General features: G+C 38.6%; 2 protein-coding genes across 2 annotated transcripts; one reads left to right on the top strand and one right to left on the bottom strand.

The window, feature by feature from the left end:
• Positions 1-3,939: 3,939 nt before the first annotated feature.
• On the top strand, positions 3,940-7,983 carry LOC112733654 (uncharacterized). Its single transcript, XM_025782690.3, has 5 exons — positions 3,940-4,287; positions 4,499-6,355; positions 6,919-7,123; positions 7,215-7,408; positions 7,538-7,983. Exons 2-5 carry the CDS (start codon positions 4,540-4,542, stop codon positions 7,615-7,617), a joined length of 2,295 nt encoding a protein of 764 aa, XP_025638475.1. The 5' UTR covers positions 3,940-4,287; positions 4,499-4,539; the 3' UTR covers positions 7,618-7,983.
• A 745-nt stretch (positions 7,984-8,728) lies between these two features.
• LOC112733655 (L-type lectin-domain containing receptor kinase S.4) lies at positions 8,729-11,447 on the bottom strand. The gene has a single exon (XM_025782691.3). The coding sequence runs from the start codon at positions 10,922-10,924 to the stop codon at positions 8,957-8,959; it is 1,968 nt and encodes a 655-aa protein (XP_025638476.1). The 5' UTR covers positions 10,925-11,447; the 3' UTR covers positions 8,729-8,956.
• Positions 11,448-19,104: the final 7,657 nt, after the last annotated feature.

Below are 19,104 nucleotides of genomic sequence, written 5' to 3'. Positions count from 1 at the left end.
GCAAAACAGAATGGAGCAGGATAAGTGGACCCAACACAAGAATGGCAGCAGACGCTTTGGCCAAATAACGACCAACATATCTGAGTGTTTTAACTCTGTTTTGAAGGGCACAAGAAATCTACCAGTCACTTCGTTGGTCAAGTCGACATACTTATGATTGCAGACTGTTTGTGATTCGAGGTCAGATGGCAAACGTGCAATTAGTCTCTAGGCACTAGTTTTGCCATGCACTAGTGAAAGCCATAGAGCGCAACTTGAGATATTCGAGATGTTTCACTGTCACTCTGTTTGACAGGCATCAGTCTGAGTATACTATGGCCGAGACGGCTCCTACCGGTAACTTTTCGCTGGGTACGTATCGAGTTTTTCTTAGAGATCGTACCTGCGACTGTGGCTACCTTTTAACTCTGCACTACCCATGTTGCCATGCAATCACATGCTGTGCTCAGTCGCGGTTGAACTGAGCAATATATGTTGATGATGTTTACAGCATGTCTAAGGTGTTCAACGTGTACCTGATGGGATTTACACCATCTATTCTAGAAGGACTTCGGCCGCCATATGACGGACCTACTGTCATCCCTGACCTTAATATGAGACGTGTAAGAGAAGGGCGACCGAGGTCCACCAGAATCCATAACACCATGGATGATGCTGATCCTAGTAGACCAAAGTGCTGTGACCTCTGCAGACTGCCCGGGCACACTCGTAGGAGTTGCCCTTAGCGAGGCTCCATGGTCGGATCTGATGGTTAGATGTTATGCTGCCTTTCTTTTAGTTTATGTTGTTGCCATTTTATCTTTATTTGAACTAGTTTGAAGTATTGCACGGGATTCAAAATCATGTATGGTGATTGTTATATGGTAATGTTCTTTTGGTATTTTGTTTAAGTTAATTCCATTCAAAAAGAAGATAACGACAGTAAAGTTACCCTAAATGTCATACATATAAATATAAATATATAATATGAATGTTATGCACACCACAAAAGACATAATATTAAGCCATACAGTCATCCAAATAAGCAAACATAAGCGGACGTAAAATAAAGTCATGCAGTCATCCAAATAAGCAAACATAAACAGATATAATATAAAGTCATACAGTCATCCAAATAAATATACATAAGCGGGATACAAATACATCATAAACATAATAATGCTACTAATCATCACCATTGTCATGGTCATCGTCCCCAAATGCACCAAGCAAATGAGAGCCTATGCCACATCGAGGAGGACGCCTCACTCTAAAAGGTCTCTGAGGCTGATCTGCTGGAACATCAATCGGCAGACCCACTCCAAATGCAGATGGGGGCATCCCTCCCATGGTGAATCAAGTGTCATATGGACTACCTGATTACCATCAAATATGATTAGATTCGTCGTAATATCCAAGCTATCAGAGTGGCGCAGCCGGAAATTTGACATTCTGATAGTGAGGGTGTTATACTGTGCGCCGCCATGCCACCTCTGTTCTCACTATCATCTTCCTCTTAGTTGTCGCTCACCGCACTCCCTTTCAGTCGTCGCTCACCTTACTTTCTCTCCTCAGTCGTCGGAATCGCCGCTTATCTCACTCCTTTTCCATCACGTGTGTTCCTTACTGGCCCTGCCTCAGTTCCCATATTCTCCATTGTTTGTGTTTCTCGTCGGCGTTGCCTCGGTTCTCTGCTTTCCAATCTCGTCTTTGATGGTATTTTACTTCCAATTGGGTTCTGTTTCGTTTTCTGCTTTTCCTTCTTCGTGTTCTCCATAATGCTGCAACTTAGCGATTCGGTAGGGGTGGCAAAACGGGTCGAGCCCGTCGGGCCGATCCGCTAAACCCGCTAAAAAAGGCGGGTTGGACTAGAATTTGGAGCCCGACAAATTAAAAAAACCCGCCAAACCCGCACCGCCAAATTGGCGGGTTTTGGCGGGGCGGGGCGGGCCGGTCCACGCGGGCTGAAGATTTTTTTTATTTTTTTATTAAATAAAAGAGTGATTACTATTATAAAATTAATAATTATAGAATTTTTAAACACTTTTTTTTTGTTTTTATTCTTCTTTTAGTTATTAACTTTATTTATTTTATTTTACAATTTCGTATATATGCTCAAAGTATGTGACTTATTTTTTAAAATAAAGATGATTCTATTGACAAATATTATTTTGAACAATTTTATTGAATTTAAAAATAAAAAAAATATTAAAACAATTATATTATAATTTGACTATTTTTTATTTGTATTTGATTTTTTAATTATTATTTTTTAGTTAATTTTAATGAATTTTATTTTTCAAAAAAAAGAAGCGGGCTAGCCCGCCAACCCGCCGATCCGCCATAAAGCGGGGCGAGCCGGTCCGCCCCGTTTATGGGGCGGGCCTAGGCGGGCGGGGCGGGCCGGCCCGCTTTGCCACCCCTGCCGATTCCAATCGCGTTCCTGCTCTTGGCTTTCTCCATAATCGAACCAAAACCTTATTTCTAGAGTCCATGCTGTGATTTACGTTCAGAATCCTATGTCTGTACTCTCTGGTTGTTTTTGTTATTTTTTTGTTAATATTTGTTAATTTTTTTTGTCATAACTTAGCCTGTATTTGTTTACAGGCATGAGACAAGAATACAGAAATACAAAATTATATTTGGCAGATAAGACATGGACAGAGACATTGTGTCTAGAGACATTAAATTAGTGTATTTTGTGACACAGAGATACTAACAAAAGATACAACTTATTTTTCATTTTTTCTTTCGTTATTTTTATCAAATTTTCATAATTATATTTTTTATCATTAAATTTTCTTCTTAATTCATTTTTTATGAAAAAATGAGAATAAATTATATTTTTATAATTTGTTCTAGTTTATCGATCACCAAACAAAATACAAAAACACTAATTTTTGTGTTTCTATCCTTTATATCTTATTCTCAATGTCTTTTTTTATGTTGTTCTCAAAACCAAACGCAGCCTTAAAACCCTATTTCTGGACATTTTTATTGTTGTTAATGTTTGTTAATTTTTTGATAATCTTTTGATCATTTTTGTTAATTTTCTGTTACTTTTGTTATTTTCTGTTTTTGTAAATTTATTCGATATCCAATCCGATCTAATTCAAAAACGTTCGGATTGGATTCTAAGCTAAAAATGTGTATATTAAATCTAATCCAATAATTTTAGTGCATATTAAATTAAAATTTTTTCTATATTTAATTCGATCTGATCCGTATTCATCTTATATTAATAAGGTAGAATTTGTTAAGGACATTTGTTAAAGGTATTAATATAATAATTTATATAAAATGTTTTAGTTTTTAATCAACTTGTTAGATATTTATTAAAGTAAAATGTTTAAAAAATTTTATAAGAGCAAACACTCAAAAAGTTCTAAGTCGGGCATTTTTTCGCGAATAAATTTTTATTATCCGAAAGTCATTGAAAATTACTCATGTCAAACAGATTGATCCTCAATTGTTTTAAAAGGGATTTATTTGTATTATAATAATATTTTTGAGAATTAATTTTTTTAAAATAAAATTTGTTATTAGGAATTTATTTTTGGAACACATACATATATTTAAAATTTAACAAAAATAATAAAAAATAATTTGTTTGATATGAGTAATTTTTGAAAAATTTAAAAAATAAAAATTTATTAACAAAAATATCTAATATAAATTTTAAAAAATTAATTTAAATGTTTACTCTTTTTATAAATAATAATATTAACATGTATATATAGCTAAAGAACACATATTTTTTGTTTTTTTATTGATTTGAATCATAGGGATCTGAGCACTATTTTGGGGGAAAAAAAAGGATAAATAAAACATGCATGATTAAAGAAACTGAAATTTAAGTCACCAAAAAAAAAAAAAAGAAACTGAAATTTAAGTTTGACCAAAAAAATAAAAAAAGTAAGATCAAAGAAGGGTTTTGACTTTATAAGGAACGGTGGAATTGGGTTGAGTTGGGTTGGGTTGAGTTGCGTTGGGTTGGACAAAACAGAAATATACGCGATACAAGAGACAACCAGAATACCACCAGTGTTGTCCGGCTCCGGAGGAAGAGCACGAATCTCGGTTTTTCGTTGCGAATCAAACCGGCCCGGCTATATAACCTTTGACCGCCGAAACCGGATCCATTCAGAGCAAACTCAAATCTCCCCTCTCTCTGCCCTAACCGGTCCATCCGGTTACTTCTCTCTTCCAACAGAACTCCAACCCTAACTCGGTTCTGTTTTTCTGCTCGTATTCCCCAACTCAATTCCTCCATCTCGATTGCGATTCTCAACACCACACACGAACCGGGTAAGCTCTTTTCTTTTCTTCTCTGTATCCCTGTTTTTTATTTATTTAATTTTTGGTATTTTCAGAGTTTCGTGTTTTATATGAAAATAAATGTTCTTAGATGCAAATTGCCAAGGATTGAATCGTTACAACATTTGACACTGAAAAATGAGAAATTGCACGTGGGTTTAGTTTTAGTTTTATGAGATAGTGCTTGTTGTTTTGATTTCAGCTGCAAAAGAAGAAAAAGGCGGGGGGTGTGATCAGTCCTAGATGGGTTCAAATCTTGAACTGGTTCAAATTACACCTCAGAAACATGACCCTGCATGGAAGCATGTTCAGATGTTTAAGTGTGGGGACAAGGTTCAATTGAAGTGCATATATTGCCTCAAGATGTTCAAGGGTGGTGGGATTCATAGGATTAAGGAACATCTTGCTTGTCAGAAGGGCAATGCATCCACCTGCAGCCGTGTTCCCCATGATGTTAGGCTACATATGCAGCAGAGCTTGGATGGGGTTGTCATGAGGAAGAGGAAGAAGCAGAAGATCGAGGAAGAGATCATGAATCTTACTCCTTTGGATACTGTCGTGAATAATGTAGTGAATTCGGTTCTAAATCAGGTGGATGGGAATGCCAATGAGGGAATACAATCCCTTGCAATACAGAATCCAGTGGAAGGCAATTCGAATACGGTAGTGCCTGCTGGGGAAGGGATGAGTAAAGGTGTAGAAAGGAGAAAGAAGTTAAGACCCAAGCAATCGACTGCAACTTATGCCAACCCTGAGGTTGTTCCTGTGGTGGAGAAAAATACAGTGGTTCCCAAAAGGATGGACAGTCACATTAATATGGCAATAGGTCGGTTTTTCTACGATGTTGGTGCACCTTTTGATGCTGTGAACTCAATCTATTTCAAGCAGATGGTGGAGGCAATTGCTTCAAGGGGTCCGGGATTCGAGTGCCCCTCGCATCATGAACTTCGTGGTTGGGTCCTGAAAACCTCTGTGGAAGAAATGAAGAATGATGTAGATAGGTGCAGGATGACATGGGGGAGGACAGGCTGCTCTATCTTGGTGGATCAGCTGAGTTCAGAAGCTGGAAGAATGCTGCTAAACATTTTCGCTTACTGTCCCGAAGGAATAATCTTTTTGAAAACTTTTGATGCTACTGAGGTTTCAGTTCCTGCAGAGAGTATATATGAGTTGCTAAGACAAATAGTAGAAGAAATTGGAGTCGGGCAAGTGCTTCAAGTGATTACGCCAGGCGAAGAGCAATATGCCGATGCTGGTAGGCGGCTGACTGATACTTTTCCTACCCTTTATTGGAGTCCTTCAGTAGCTCATTGCATTGATTTGATTCTTGAAGATTTTGGAAATCTCAAGTGGATTACTACTGTGATTGAACAAGCTAGATCTATAACAAGATTTGTGTACAATTGTAGTTCGGTCTTGAGTATGGTTAGAAGGTATACTTTAGGGAATGATATTGTGGATCCTGCCTTCTCACAGTTTGCAACAAACTTTTCCACATTGAAACGAATGGTTGATCTCAAACACAATTTACAGGCCATGGTCACTTCTCAGGAGTGGATGGATTGCCCATACTCAAAGAAACCAGCAGGTCTGGAAATGTTAGATATCCTAAGTGATGAAGCGTTTTGGTCTTCATGTGAAATGATTGTTCGTCTAACAGCTCCTCTCTTGCGAGTCCTGAGAACAGCTGCCAGTGAGACAAGACCTGCAATGGGTTACATTTATGCTGGAATTTACCGGGCAAAAGAAGCTATTAAGAAAGCACTTGTTAAGAAGGAGGAATATATGGTGTACTGGAATATTATACATCACAGATGGGAAAGGTTGTGGAATCATCCCCTTCATGCTGCTGGTTTCTATCTTAATCCAAAGTTCTTCTTTGGTATTCAAGGGGATATCCACAGTGAGATTCTCTCGGGGATGTTTGATTGCATAGAGAGATTAGTCCCTGATACAAGAATCCAAGACAAAATTATCAAAGAGATAACATTATACAAGGCTGGTGCAGGAGATTTTGGGAGAAAGATGGCAGTCAGAGCTAGAGATAATTTACTTCCTTGTAAGGGCCGATAACCTATTCTCTTAGATAGGAATAATATATTTTCAGTTGCCATGTTCTCTTTTGCTTTAAGTAACTTAATAGGCAGGAAAAAAAAAAAAATCAAAATTTACGAATGCTATTTACCCAAAATAGTAATGATGCATAAATATAAAAACTGATCAACTGAAAGAGGAAAAAACTATCTTGTCCTTTGTGTAAAATGCTTATGCTTAGACATAAAAACTAGTGTCATAGGAGTGGAAACTGAAATTTTCTGCATGAGCTCTGAATGTACTGCAACTGCAATGTGACCACCCCATTAGCATTGTTGTTGAAAGTTTGTTTACGTTGTAGAATCACTGTTAGCATAATTCTTCTAAAATCCGGTAAAAAGTTGGATATAATTTCTGTTATGACCTGCATAGCATTATTACACCAACAATGATTGGGTTCTTTGAATGTCTCTTCAATACTTGAGACATATTATACTCAAGATACCCTATTTGAGCATTTCCTTTCTCTGATGACTGGTTAGACTAACCCCATTTCATGTACTTATCTTTCATATGTTTATTTTGTAGCTGAATGGTGGTCAACATATGGAGGAGGCTGCCCCAACATGTCACGTTTAGCAATTCGTATTCTCAGTCAAACATGCAGTTTACCAATCTACAAAAGAAACCAGATTCCTTTTGAACAAAAAATAATGAATACAAGGAATTTTATAGAACGGCAACATCTCAACGATCTTGTCTTCGTTCAACACAACTTACAACTAAGACAAATGTGAGCTTAGATGGTTGTATATTGATAGATTCTGTTAATGCAGTTTGCAGTTGAAAGGGAATTTATATTCTGTTGTTTGATTTTCTTTCAGGTACACCAGCAAAGAACAACATTTGAGTGATCCCTTATCCTTCAACAACATCAGTATGGTTGAGGAATGGATCAAGGCAAACGATTTATACTTCCAAGAGAATGGGAACTTGGATTGCATGGTACTGGATACATCTTCTGTTAACTCAATGCCTATAAGGCCTTTAAATGATGAAGCTGAAGACTTGGGCGAAGGTAGTTATGTGTGTTTCAATAGATATGGAAACTGCCTCTCCATTCACTTTTTTCCAATCATTCAGTAATAGATATGGAAACTGCTTGGTAGACAATGTCATTAATTATCTTGTTTCCTTGTTTTTGTAGGGTTTGATGACCATGAGATTTTCAGCTGTGGGAAAGATGGCGAGGATGAAAACACTGGAGACAAACTGGTAAACCAGTAGTGGATGATTCGGAGATCTGTTCTTTTTTCTGCAGAATCCATGCTGGCGGTTTTCCTCATTATTTGCTTAACAAATGCAGAAAATGTGTATCATTCACATTTTTCAATTGTTTTCCAGATGCTAGCTGGTAGAATTGATCATCAGAATAAATAGAGGGAATCTTGGGTAGGGCCTTGTGGGGAAGATGAGGATGTTATAATTGTTGTTAGATATGTTACTGCCATAATTTTCAATTCTGTGTAGTTGGCTCTAGCGTAGTTGGTAGTTTTGCAGCGTTTGTTGCACCAAGAGAGTGTACAGCTCTTAGAAACTGAAACTAAATGGAATGAAAGGAGTTGGTGGAACCTTGATTTTGTTTCTTGCTAAGATTGCTCATCTTATGAATTGATATGTTTGCAACTAATGCTCTTTTTCCCTAACTCAGAATTGTTATATGCTGAACTCTATTGGGAAAGACATATTTGTACAACATTCACATATTTTCAAGTTCTTTGTAGTTTCTGGTGTAAGTTTTGTCTCCTTGCTACCTTGATGGCAATGCCAAAGGGGGAAAATTGTATGCACTTGAGGTAGCATTGAGTAATCCAGAACACGAATGATGATAGTGCAGCTGTGAGCAAAGTGCTATACTAGAGGAGTTTTTCTTCGATTTTTTATTGTTGATTTATTTATTTATATTTATAATTTTTTGCTTCTCCCCCTTGATAGAACGTTCATCGTGTCAAAATTGACTCGAAATGTCTGGATATGTATGTTTTAGATCACAAAAGATTCTATTGTCGGCTTCATCACTATGTTATTCTCTCGCCTCCTACCATTACCATTTCGAGTTTTCGACAAAAAAAAAAAGAAGATTTCATTGCCACTTCTCATTCAAGGTAGAATCCATAATCATAAAAGCGTGCCCCCAATGCCCTCCTACATTCAATAATTACGAGAAAATAGTTGCATACTGAAAATGTAGTAGTTGCATTTCATGGAATTATACAACTAATAACATCTATTATCTATTCCTATGTCTAGTTTAGCTATCATTCAAAGCCAATGCGCGTTGAAATAACAAAATATAGCTTTGGTTGAATTAAGCAAGATGCGGAAAGAGAGATTGGAATTTGGATGAAAGAATGTGGTGTGTGTATCTGGTCGTATGATTTTATTGATTTACATGCTGGATGATTGCTCTTAACCAAGCTAGATCTCTTCATTATGAACTCCTAATTTTGTATCAAGCTAAGAATTTTACTAAAAACGAAAAAATCTATTTTTATTTTTACTTTTTTAAATAAAATCTTTAAAACCAAAATATTAAAAATGAAAAACAAACCAAATAGGGAGAGGCCTAGCTACCATCCTCATCCCTTGTACCCTCCACGTCATCATCAAGCGGCGACAACCACGTGTTCCCGCCATACGAATGTCCAGACTTTCCACCACCAAAGCCATCCGGCGGAGGAATCCCCTCCGGCAACGGGATCTCCCCTTCCAAGAAGCGCACAACCTGCCTCATAGTTGGCCTCATTTCCGGCACCTCACACGAACACAGCAACCCCAACTTGATAACCACCACAACCTCCAGCTCATCATAAACTCCGCCAAGCTTGGGGTCCACCACCTCCAACACCGCCCCCAAGCGCCACCGGTCCCACACCCACTCCACCAGAACAAGCTCCTCCGGCAGCGCCTTCGCCTCCACCGGCCTCCTCCCGCACACCACCTCCAACAGCAGCGCTCCAAACGCATAAACATCGGAAGACGTGCTTGGCCTCCCCGTCCTCGTTAGCTCCGGCGCAAGGTACCCCAGCGTCCCTACCACCCTGGTGGTGCTCGGGTTGGAACCACGCTCATATAGCTTGGCCAAACCAAAGTCGCCGAGGCGCGCGTTCATGTCAGCGTCCAACAGAACGTTCCCTGCTTTGATATCCCTGTGAATCACCGTCTGTTCCCATTCCTCGTGAAGGTACAAGAGTCCGCAAGCCACGCCCTTCACAATCTTGAACCTCTGTTCCCATGTTAGCGTTTTTCTTGGTGAATCTTCGAACAGGTGCTTGTCCAAGCTTCCGTTTGGCATGAAGTCGTATACTAATAGAAGATCGATGTGGTTTCTGCACCAACCTTGGAGCTGTACGAGGTTCCTGTGGCGCAACCTTCCTATGGTCTCGATTTCCGACACGAATTCTTGGAATCCCTGTTTGGAGTCATGGGAGACTCGCTTCACTGCGATTTCGGTGTTGTTTGCCAGTGTTCCCTTGAAAACCGCGCCGAAGCCGCCGAAGCCGAGCATGTTCTTGTGGTGGAAGTTTCTGGTAGCTTTCTTCAGCTCCTTGTAGGGGAACCTATGTGGACCAACTTCTAGCTCCCACGGTTCGATTACTTCTGCGTTTTTCAGCTTTTTGGTGAGGTAGAATGATAAGGCAATGGAGCAGAGGAGCAATATCGAAGCTGAGAGAGAGAGCCCTAAGATTAAGGACCTTCTATGGGGTTTGTCTCGCGAAGGGAGTGGAGGGAGGTTCTTCAAGGAGAGGGTTTTGGCGTCTCCATTGTTGATGTTGAAGCTCCAGCCCAAGATATAGTGAGAGCTAGCTAGCATCCCTGTTGAAGAGGAGAATCCAACGTACATGGAATCCTTGAGAATCGGTGAGAGATCAACCTCGTACGACAAGATAGGAGAATTGGGTTTTGTTGAGGTTTGGGAGAGACGAACCTCCAATTGGTTCTTTGAGGAGTCATAATCAACCCATGCTTGAATCACTTTGCCACTCTTCAAGTTCAGCTCTTCTTGTCCCAAAACAGTTGCTTTAACGGATTTGTTGGAGGCCATGTTGTTGAGGTTAACGCCCACGTGATTGTCACTGATGTCTCCGAACTCGAAGTCTTGAACGGTGTCAAACTCCACCGCGAAGAGGTGGTTGGAGAAGTTGCCGAGGTTTTTTGGGCCGAGGAGGCCCAAGTACTGGCTTGGGTAACCGTTGGGAAGGTCTTTGGAGGGAGCAATGGTGAAGGCGAAGCCATGGCCACCGAGTGTTGGGTACTGAGGGACTATTGCGAATGCAAATGCGGTGGAAAAGGAGACAACTTTGCTCTTGTTCTTGAATTGGATTGGGGTCGAGTAAAACGCGTGACCAACCACCTTCTGAGTGTCGTTTGTTAAACCAAGTGTGCCGCTTTGGTAAATAACTGCGCCACCGTTTAGGGACATGTTTACGGCGGCTTCACCACCATTGAAGCCTTCAAAGAAGATCTCTTGTTGGTGAGTAATCCTTGAGGTCAGAGCTGAGAGGAAAAAAAGAAGCAGCAGTGTTTTTGCCATAATAGGAGGGTTGAATTTCTGCTCGAGACAGATCAAAGAAGGGAAAAAAAAAGAGTTAGCGATGATGCTTATTGAAAAATTTTCATGATGGATTGAAGGGGAAGTAAAAGGGAGTGAAGTGTGGTTTCAAGTTTGTGTGTTGGAAAATGAAACGTGTTTGTTTATTCTTTTTTGATGGAATAGTCACGAGGTTTTTAACTTTTTATGGATTTTGACTGCACTGCCAACCTTTTTCATTAGTCCACCACTCACCACCGCACTTCAACTCTCCCCCGACACACATGGGAGGGAGCTAACTCTGGATTTGCAGTTAGGACAACTCACACAAAAAAATTCATTTTCCCTTCTATTTTATTTTCTCTTATTCTTTTCTTCTCTTTTTTTTTATTTTTTTTATTTTCCATCATATATATATATAAACTGTAACTGGTTTTTTGGATTTAGTTGAAGACAAATTTTATGGTGTCTATAATAAATTTAAATTTTCTAAAATTTAAATTTTTATTTAAAAGTTATTTAAAAGAATAAAGTGTAATTTTTTTTTTTAAATAATTTTTTTTATATTTTTTTTGTTTAATTTATAAAATAAATAATAAGAGATTATATTTTATTTTCTAAAGTAAAATTTAAAAAATTTAAATCTATCTATGATTCAGTAAATCAAATTTTTTAAATTAAAAAATTAATAAAATAAAGACCTAATTATTTTATAATATGGTACACGGATACAAGACAGTATAAAATAGGCAGACACATCTCATAGATAGTGCTTAGTTTTTTATTTTATCATTTTATTAATTTTTTATTTTACACAATTTTAATTTTAATTTAATATTTAATTTTTATCAAATTTATTTTTATAATAAATTTTAAATATTTAAAAATTATTTATATTTATACTTTTTAAATTAAATATTTTTTTTTAACAAATTAAACATCACTTGATACATACCATAACAATCACCTTAACTCAAATATATTAGTTAAAGCATGAAAGCAAAGAAGTTTGAATCTTTTCCTAATGTATATCTACAAAATTTATATTTTTTAATTAAATACCTTGAAAATTAGATGTTGATAATTATTGTTGTTGTAAAAAAATTATATATATTATTTCACATATTTTTTCATAAAATAATTAATTACTAAAATAATTAAATGTTAGAATAACATTTTTTTATAATAGATAATTGAACTAATTTTTAGTATTCATGTAGTATACTAATCTATTTAGAATGTTGATAACTTTACGTGCATAACAAAACAAATTAAATATTACAAAATTAATTATTATGTATTTATATATATTCTTTCATATATTTTTTATATTATATATTATATATAAATCAGATTTTTGATATACATGTATTGATAATTTATTTTGATTATTTATTTATTTAGTGTTGGTCTTGGTCTCTTATCCGATTGTCCTTTCGATTAGTATAGAGTCCAATATCCATTATCGACTATTTGATGTGGGGTTTATTTACATGAGGAAATGTTTGGCTATATGTGGATAGCATTTAGCACATGGGGATGGGGTGCCAAGGCAAGTGGTGGACTACCGCTTCTTTCTTCTTGCTTTAATTTGCAACTTATTATTGGCACCAACTTTGGCTTTTCTTTTCTTTTAGTAATGTGAACCTAAGTATGCAAAGCATGTGTTTCAGGATTTTTGACATACACCACCATCAATCATGCATATATATTGGTTGAACGTGTTTTCATTTCAATACATGTTTGATACAATCTAACTTAAATTCCGATGAAAGAAAGTGTTATTAAATTTCACTATAATTTAAGAACTGAATACTCCGTGTCTCCATCTGTGATTTCTTTTAATTTTTATGTAATTATAGATTGACTTTAAGACGCGGCTCTAATGTCAAAATAAAAAAAAGATACTTATATTGAATTGAGTCATGACTTGAGAACCAAGGAAATTAGAACAAACTGATTTCCGGGTTTCCACTTAAGAAAATGTTCAAGTAGTATATTTGATGGTACTTAATTCATGTTTACACGTCGTGTTTCTAACCTTCCTTCCGTTATTATCAAGGCTATAAATATAATAATATAATCAACCATCAATATCATATTGGTAATAATATTTGTTGCTGGAACTATAATGACATAGTACTTCAATTGTCTGAACAAAATTAGTTTCAGTTTAATTGGGTTGGCCCAATTAATTTATCGCTGTCGCTATTATAAAATAAATAATAACAATAACAATAAAAAGAGTTAATCGAAATTAAATCAAATGTAATAAATAATATACTTTTATATATGTGGTATATATTTTTCTATAAAGAGCATTTTTAATTGAATTTACCAAAAAAAATAATCAACTTTTTCCAACCAATTCTTTTGTCTAAATAAAACCAGTTAATCCGATTAATCCAGCCAAGAATCCAATTCTCAAACCTATGTGCTATCTTGGTAGCAAAATTGGTTAAGGGATGGTCTAATGTGCGATTGAAACGTGTGTTGATGTAATTCTGGATTTCCGATTTCACAAGTCGGTTCCAGATAGCACACCATATAATAAAATAGCACTAACATTCCTATCCCAAACCTCATGCCAGATGCTGTGAGGAAGTCTGAACTGTCCCTCTCAATATTATTCCTTCCCAACAGTTAACAAATTAAAGCATTTCACACTACTCTTAGTTCAACTTAGTTACATCTTCTGATCTTGTGCCATGGTCAACCTCAGTTTCTAAAAAGGGAACCCGAGTAAACATTTGTTGGTGAATTGTGCTGTGTATAATTATGCTCTTTGACTTGGCTGCTATGCTTTTTAGAAGTGTTACTATAGCTGAGAATAAACCGCCATTTTTGTATGAAATTTTCAAGCTATATATATAGTTTGTATTTGTATTAGGCGTTGATAGAATGGTGACCTAATGTTGGTCAGCACGCATATTGACGTGCACCGAACAACCTCTTCTATATAACTGAAAGAAGAAGAGAATCTTGAAAGAAGCACTTTGTCAGTTTGCTGACATTTAACAAAATACACATGAGCATAAAATAAAAAATAAACATCATTATTTTTAGTAAATTTAGAGACATTGATAAAATTTTTGGTGATTTTTAGAGAATAAATTAATTGTTGTAATCTGAAATATCTATTAGAATCATAAGCATATAATAAAGAAGTACCAATTTTAGATATAGGCAAATTTGAGCCATTCCCAATCTAAACTTGATCAAGGTTTGAATAATCTGAAAATGTGATAAACGAAGATGAATTAGGAGTAATAATGTGGTGGGAAGCACCAATATCTGAGTACCAGGAGAAGTCAGCAATAGATCCTAGAGCAGCTATGTAGGCAGTAGGATGATGAAAAGATGGAGGGGATAGTGGTGGTGTAGTTGTAGTGGTATTGGCTTGTGACAGATTAGAAGAGTTTGGTGAATTAGTAAAAGAGGTGGAAGAGGGAGTCTGAAAATTTTGTGATGCAGGAGGTATATGTTGATTGAATCTGTTGAAACAATACCAAGCAATGTGGCCAAATCTACCACATACCTGGCATTGTGGCCTATTCTGATTGAAAAAGGATCTGCCTCCTCGTGAAAACCTACCACCTCTACCTCTGCTTCCTCCAAAACTACGACCTGAATTGGAATTGGAAGGAAATGAACTCTGAGAGATATTAGCTTGAATCATAGAGGTTGTGGATTTTCGGAATTTATCAAGCATATCATCAAAAGTCAAAATTTGAGTTTCAACCTCACAAAGGATAAAAATTTCTTGGTTGGAATACACTTCTCATCAGTTCAATCAATTCTTGGCCAATAAAGGTATTGTTCAAAGGTTTAGTTGTCCTTACACTCCAAAACAAAATGGCAAAGCTGAGTGAAAACATAGGATGAAGGAGGTTAATGGGCTGGATGGCGTTGGTTGGCCCAAACGGATGAAGGAGGTGGCTTTCGAGGGGATCCGTTATTCGGCGTTCCTCCGTCCGACTTGTACGTGCGAGAGAATGGGGGGTGGTACCTGCAAAGACACTCCGATGCCTAAGTTAGCAAGAGTGTGAGCAGGTTAGAGAGTATTGGAACTTAGAGATACCTGAATGGTGTCAGTGTATTTATAGTGGTGAACCAATAACCACCGCTGAAGTAGTGCCACCTTTTTAGGTAGATAACCGTTCCCATATCTTAGGGAGGTTAAGATATGGCTCTATGAAGTGGTTAGAGAGTTTCTAGGGGCAGTTACTCATTCGAATGAGTGTTATCTGCCAGCTAACCCTCGTATCCGACTTCTTTGGAGCAGGTCGTGTCCAGTACCGACTTCTGGGGATGAAGGCTGGTACTGGGTGAGGGCCAACCCTTTGGGTTGGGCCTCTTTGCTTGGATCATGGACCTTTATTATTGGGCCAGGGTATGAACAGTGCCCCTACTCGAGCCCAATTTCTTTTTAGGATTTGGGTTCGAGTATTCAACTCGGGGTCGTAGCCGATTTGCAAGAGGACCGACGTGGTGGTTTAAGAACCGACGTGATTTTTCGTGACCTTTTGGTTCTGACAGTTACATCTAATCAAGCGTCGTGTCCGTTAGGGATGTGCGTAGGGATTTAATGGCCTTGGTAACGGTGCATCTTCATTAATGATTGCCCCGATTTTACCATTATGCCCCTAACGTTCTTATAAATACTTTCCCTCTCTTTCGTTGTTTCGTTTCTGCGATCTTTCAAATTTTCCTTGCATTCGTTCGTGCTGCATTCTTGCGTTTTCGAAGGCTTTTGCTTCCAACCCTTATTTCCGGATAAAGGTTAGTTATTTAGTACGCTCTTGTAGATAAATTTGATTTGCAGACTTTAGTTTCGCATCCTCCTCCCTTTAGAGACCGTGTTGGTGATTTTTCTTTTCCCCTTGTAGGTTTTGTTGCCCCCTTTTTTATAAAAAGAAATGGCTTCTGTAGATGCTCTCTCTCACTGGGTTGATGTCACGGTCTTAGGGGAGGAGCCCTCAGTCGATTCTGAGTTCATTACCAACCTTCGCACTCATCACAGAATTTGTACTTCTGAGGATGACGAACCAAAATATGAATTGGTAGTCCCGGGTCCTGAAGACTGGGTTTGTTTTGGAAGAGTCAATGAGGCGGCCCCTCATTTTTTCTTTATGTATGAGTGCATGATCACCCGTTTGAGTGTTTTTCTTCCTTTTTCAAATTTTGAGATATCTGTTTTGCGTCACTGTCGAGTCGCTCCCACCCAACTTCACCCCAACTCTTGGGGTTTTTTGAAAATTTATCAATTCATCAGCCAGGCTTTAGAGTTTCCGACTTCTTTAAAGATTTTTTTCCATCTTTTTCATATGACAAAACCCTTCAATGGGCTAAACAATAAACAACAGTGGGTGTCGTTCCGAGCCATACAAGGTCGGAGAATCTTTACCCTTTTTGACGAATCCTTTCACGACTTCAAGAACTACTTTTTCAAAGTGCAAGCTGTAGAGGGTCACCACCCCTTTTTCCTGGATGATAATTCCTTTCCCCGATTTCCTTTATATTGGCTGGAGGCCTCCCCCTGCGAGAAATATGGTCTGGATGACCTAAATGAGGTAGAAGCAGCCATTGTGGGGTTCCTCCGAGAAGTGTGGGGGAGGGCCCCATACTTGGACACAAAAAAGTTTCTCCAGGGGTCTCCGACCTTTGTCCAGGCACAGCTAGGTAGCTTTTATTTGTTTGCTGGATTTCTGACTTGTCTCATCCGACTTGTCTAATCTATCATTTGTTGCTTTTTTCAGAGATGGTAAAGGCAAACGCTCAAGAATCTTACCAAAGGGTCCAGGAGGCTAAAGCAAGGTCTCGCGCCAGGACTGGTGGCGCCAGGGCAGTTATCTCTCCTCCTCCTCCTCCTCCTCCTCGGAATGTTGGGACTCCCTCTCAGCCCATTGTAATTTCTTCTTCAACTTTCTCTCAGCCACCCCCCCTGCTCGACCTTCTTCTGAACCAGATAATAAGAAGCGCAAGACCTTAGAGTCTGGCTCTTCTGGTGAGGCGAAGGCGGATGCTCTTACATTCGTCCGAAAGAACATCTATCCCAACGTTCGCATAAACATGGATGATGTTTCTGTTCGGCGCCACCTTACCACTCTGGTTGAGGAGAGCCTGAAGGCGGCGGGGGTTTGTGGCAAACTCTTGGATATTTTTGAGAAGGCCCCTCTCAGCTCTTTAGGGATGACCTCGAGGGTCGAAGAGATGGAAGGAAGGCTTCTCATATATCAGGAGCATGAGGGGAAGTTGAAGGAGGAAGTCGCCAAGCTGAGGGAGGAGAGAGATAATCTCCGAGAGAGTGGGAGGAAGTTGCAAGCCCAATGCAACATGGAGGTGGATTTGAGGAAGGCAGCGCAAGCCAGCTACAACAGTTTATTTGATGATCTTGTGTCTGTAAAGAATGACTTGCTGAATGCCCGGAAGGCCTATACTGAGTTAGAGGACTCTATTGCAGATGGTGCTGATGAGGCTTGGCGGGTTTTTAAGGAACAGGTCGGAGTCATTGCTCCTGACTTGGACCTTTCTCCCTTGGACCCTGATAAGATTGTTATTGATGGTGCCATCGTGGATCCTCCTGTCCCCGTTGTGGAGTCCGAGTCCGATTTGAAGACTCGGGGGCAGAGGATCATAGAGTCCCCTCCTCGCTCTAAGGACGCTCCGGGTTCTTCTACTGCTCCTCCGACTTCCTCTCCAGCCCTTGCTCCTGGCGTTCCTTCCGATTCTGCTGGTGGTGATCCTTCTACTCCTCTTGCTAAGAAGTGATTTTGGCTATTGGGGCCCGGCCTGTGGGCCCCTCTTTTTAAACTCTTTTATATTTATTTGTTGATGTTTGCAACAATTTTTTGGCCTTTTAGGGCCGTAAACAAAACAAATTTTCGATACCCTTTTTAATAAGGGTTTAATTTGGCGTTTAAATAAATGCCCTTTTTTGGATAAGGGTTTTGAGTTACCTTATGCGCGCATGCTTTTCTATTCGTGGTTCTTTTGACTCTTTGATCTTTTCTGGAAAAAACCTTTTCTTTGGGGCTTGCCTGCTTTTCTAAATCTTTTTTAATCTTCAAGGCAGCCTTATAACTTTTTCTTAGTTTTTCCTATCTCTTTTTGTTATTCCTAGTACTCAATTTTGTTTCATTGAGTTTTTCGTGACTTAGGCTACTTTTGCGATTCATTTTAATTTTACTCGGCTTCGCTTTCCGACTTATGAGTCGGACTGCTCCCGAGTTTATCATGATCGACTTCTATAGCCTCTTTACGCCGACTTGTACCTCGTCGTTTTATCCTGACGACCATCTAGGTCGGTTCATGGGATTTTCACGTTTTGTCGAGCTTAAATCGGCGCGTTTTGTAGAAAGAGAATAAAAAGGGAATTTAAAAGAGATATTTAAAATGAAAGAGATCTTTATTAATTGAGGAGGTACCTTCTTGCTTACTAAGGGCTTTTGATAATTTATTTTCCCTTAGCCCCTACTATGATGCCTCGTTAAAAACCCTTTTCAGAAAAAACCCTTTGATTTTGGGAAAAATCATGAAATTGGGAAAAGAGTACATCAGGGAATAGGGTTCGCTTTTAGCTGTAGTACCTTTTCATATTACAAGCATGCCATGATCTTGGTAACTCGATGCCGTCGAAGTCGGTTACCCTATAATAGCCTTTTCCTAAGACCTCGTTGATCTTGTATGGTCCTTTCCACTTGGCAGCGAGCTTTCCCTCCCCCGATTTGTTGATTCCAATATCGTTTCTGATTAGGATCAAGTCATCTGGGGTGAAATTCCTTCGGATGACTTTTTTGTTGTATCTCGCGGCCATCCTTTGCTTCAACGCTGCTTCTCTTATCTGGGCTTCTTCTCGGATTTCAGGGAGTAAGTCGAGCTCCTCTTTGTACCCCTGTACGTTCCCGATCTCGTCGTGGAAAATCACTCTTGGGCTTTGCTCATTGACCTCTATTGGGATCATGGCTTCTACACCATAAACTAGTCGGAAGGGTGTTTCTCCAATGGCGGATTGGGGGGTTGTTCTGTAAGCCCATAGTACTTGTGGGAGCTCTTCAGCCCAAGCTCCTTTCGCATCTTGTAATCTTTTCTTCAGCCCTGCCAGTATGACTTTGTTGGCTGCTTCGGCTTGCCCATTGGCTTGTGGGTGTTCCACTGAGGTGAACTGGTGTTTGATGTTCATA

This window comes from Arachis hypogaea, chromosome 13, assembly GCF_003086295.3.
Source record: "Arachis hypogaea cultivar Tifrunner chromosome 13, arahy.Tifrunner.gnm2.J5K5, whole genome shotgun sequence".
Lineage (NCBI taxonomy): Eukaryota > Viridiplantae > Streptophyta > Magnoliopsida > Fabales > Fabaceae > Arachis > Arachis hypogaea.
The sequence above is the reverse complement of the archived record's forward strand: the minus strand, read 5'-3'. Positions and strand labels throughout refer to the sequence as shown.

Excerpts from the sequence above, each read along its gene's own strand:
- LOC112733654 (XM_025782690.3), top strand. The coding sequence starts at position 4,540 with ATGGGTTCAAATCTTGAACTGGTTCAAATTACACCTCAGAAACATGAC. Across the intron at positions 7,124-7,214 it reads AACTTACAACTAAGACAAAT|GTACACCAGCAAAGAACAAC; the intron begins GTGAGCTTAGAT and ends ATTTTCTTTCAG. Across the intron at positions 7,409-7,537 it reads AGCTGAAGACTTGGGCGAAG|GGTTTGATGACCATGAGATT; the intron begins GTAGTTATGTGT and ends TTGTTTTTGTAG.
- LOC112733655 (XM_025782691.3), bottom strand. The coding sequence starts at position 10,924 with ATGGCAAAAACACTGCTGCTTCTTTTTTTCCTCTCAGCTCTGACCTCA.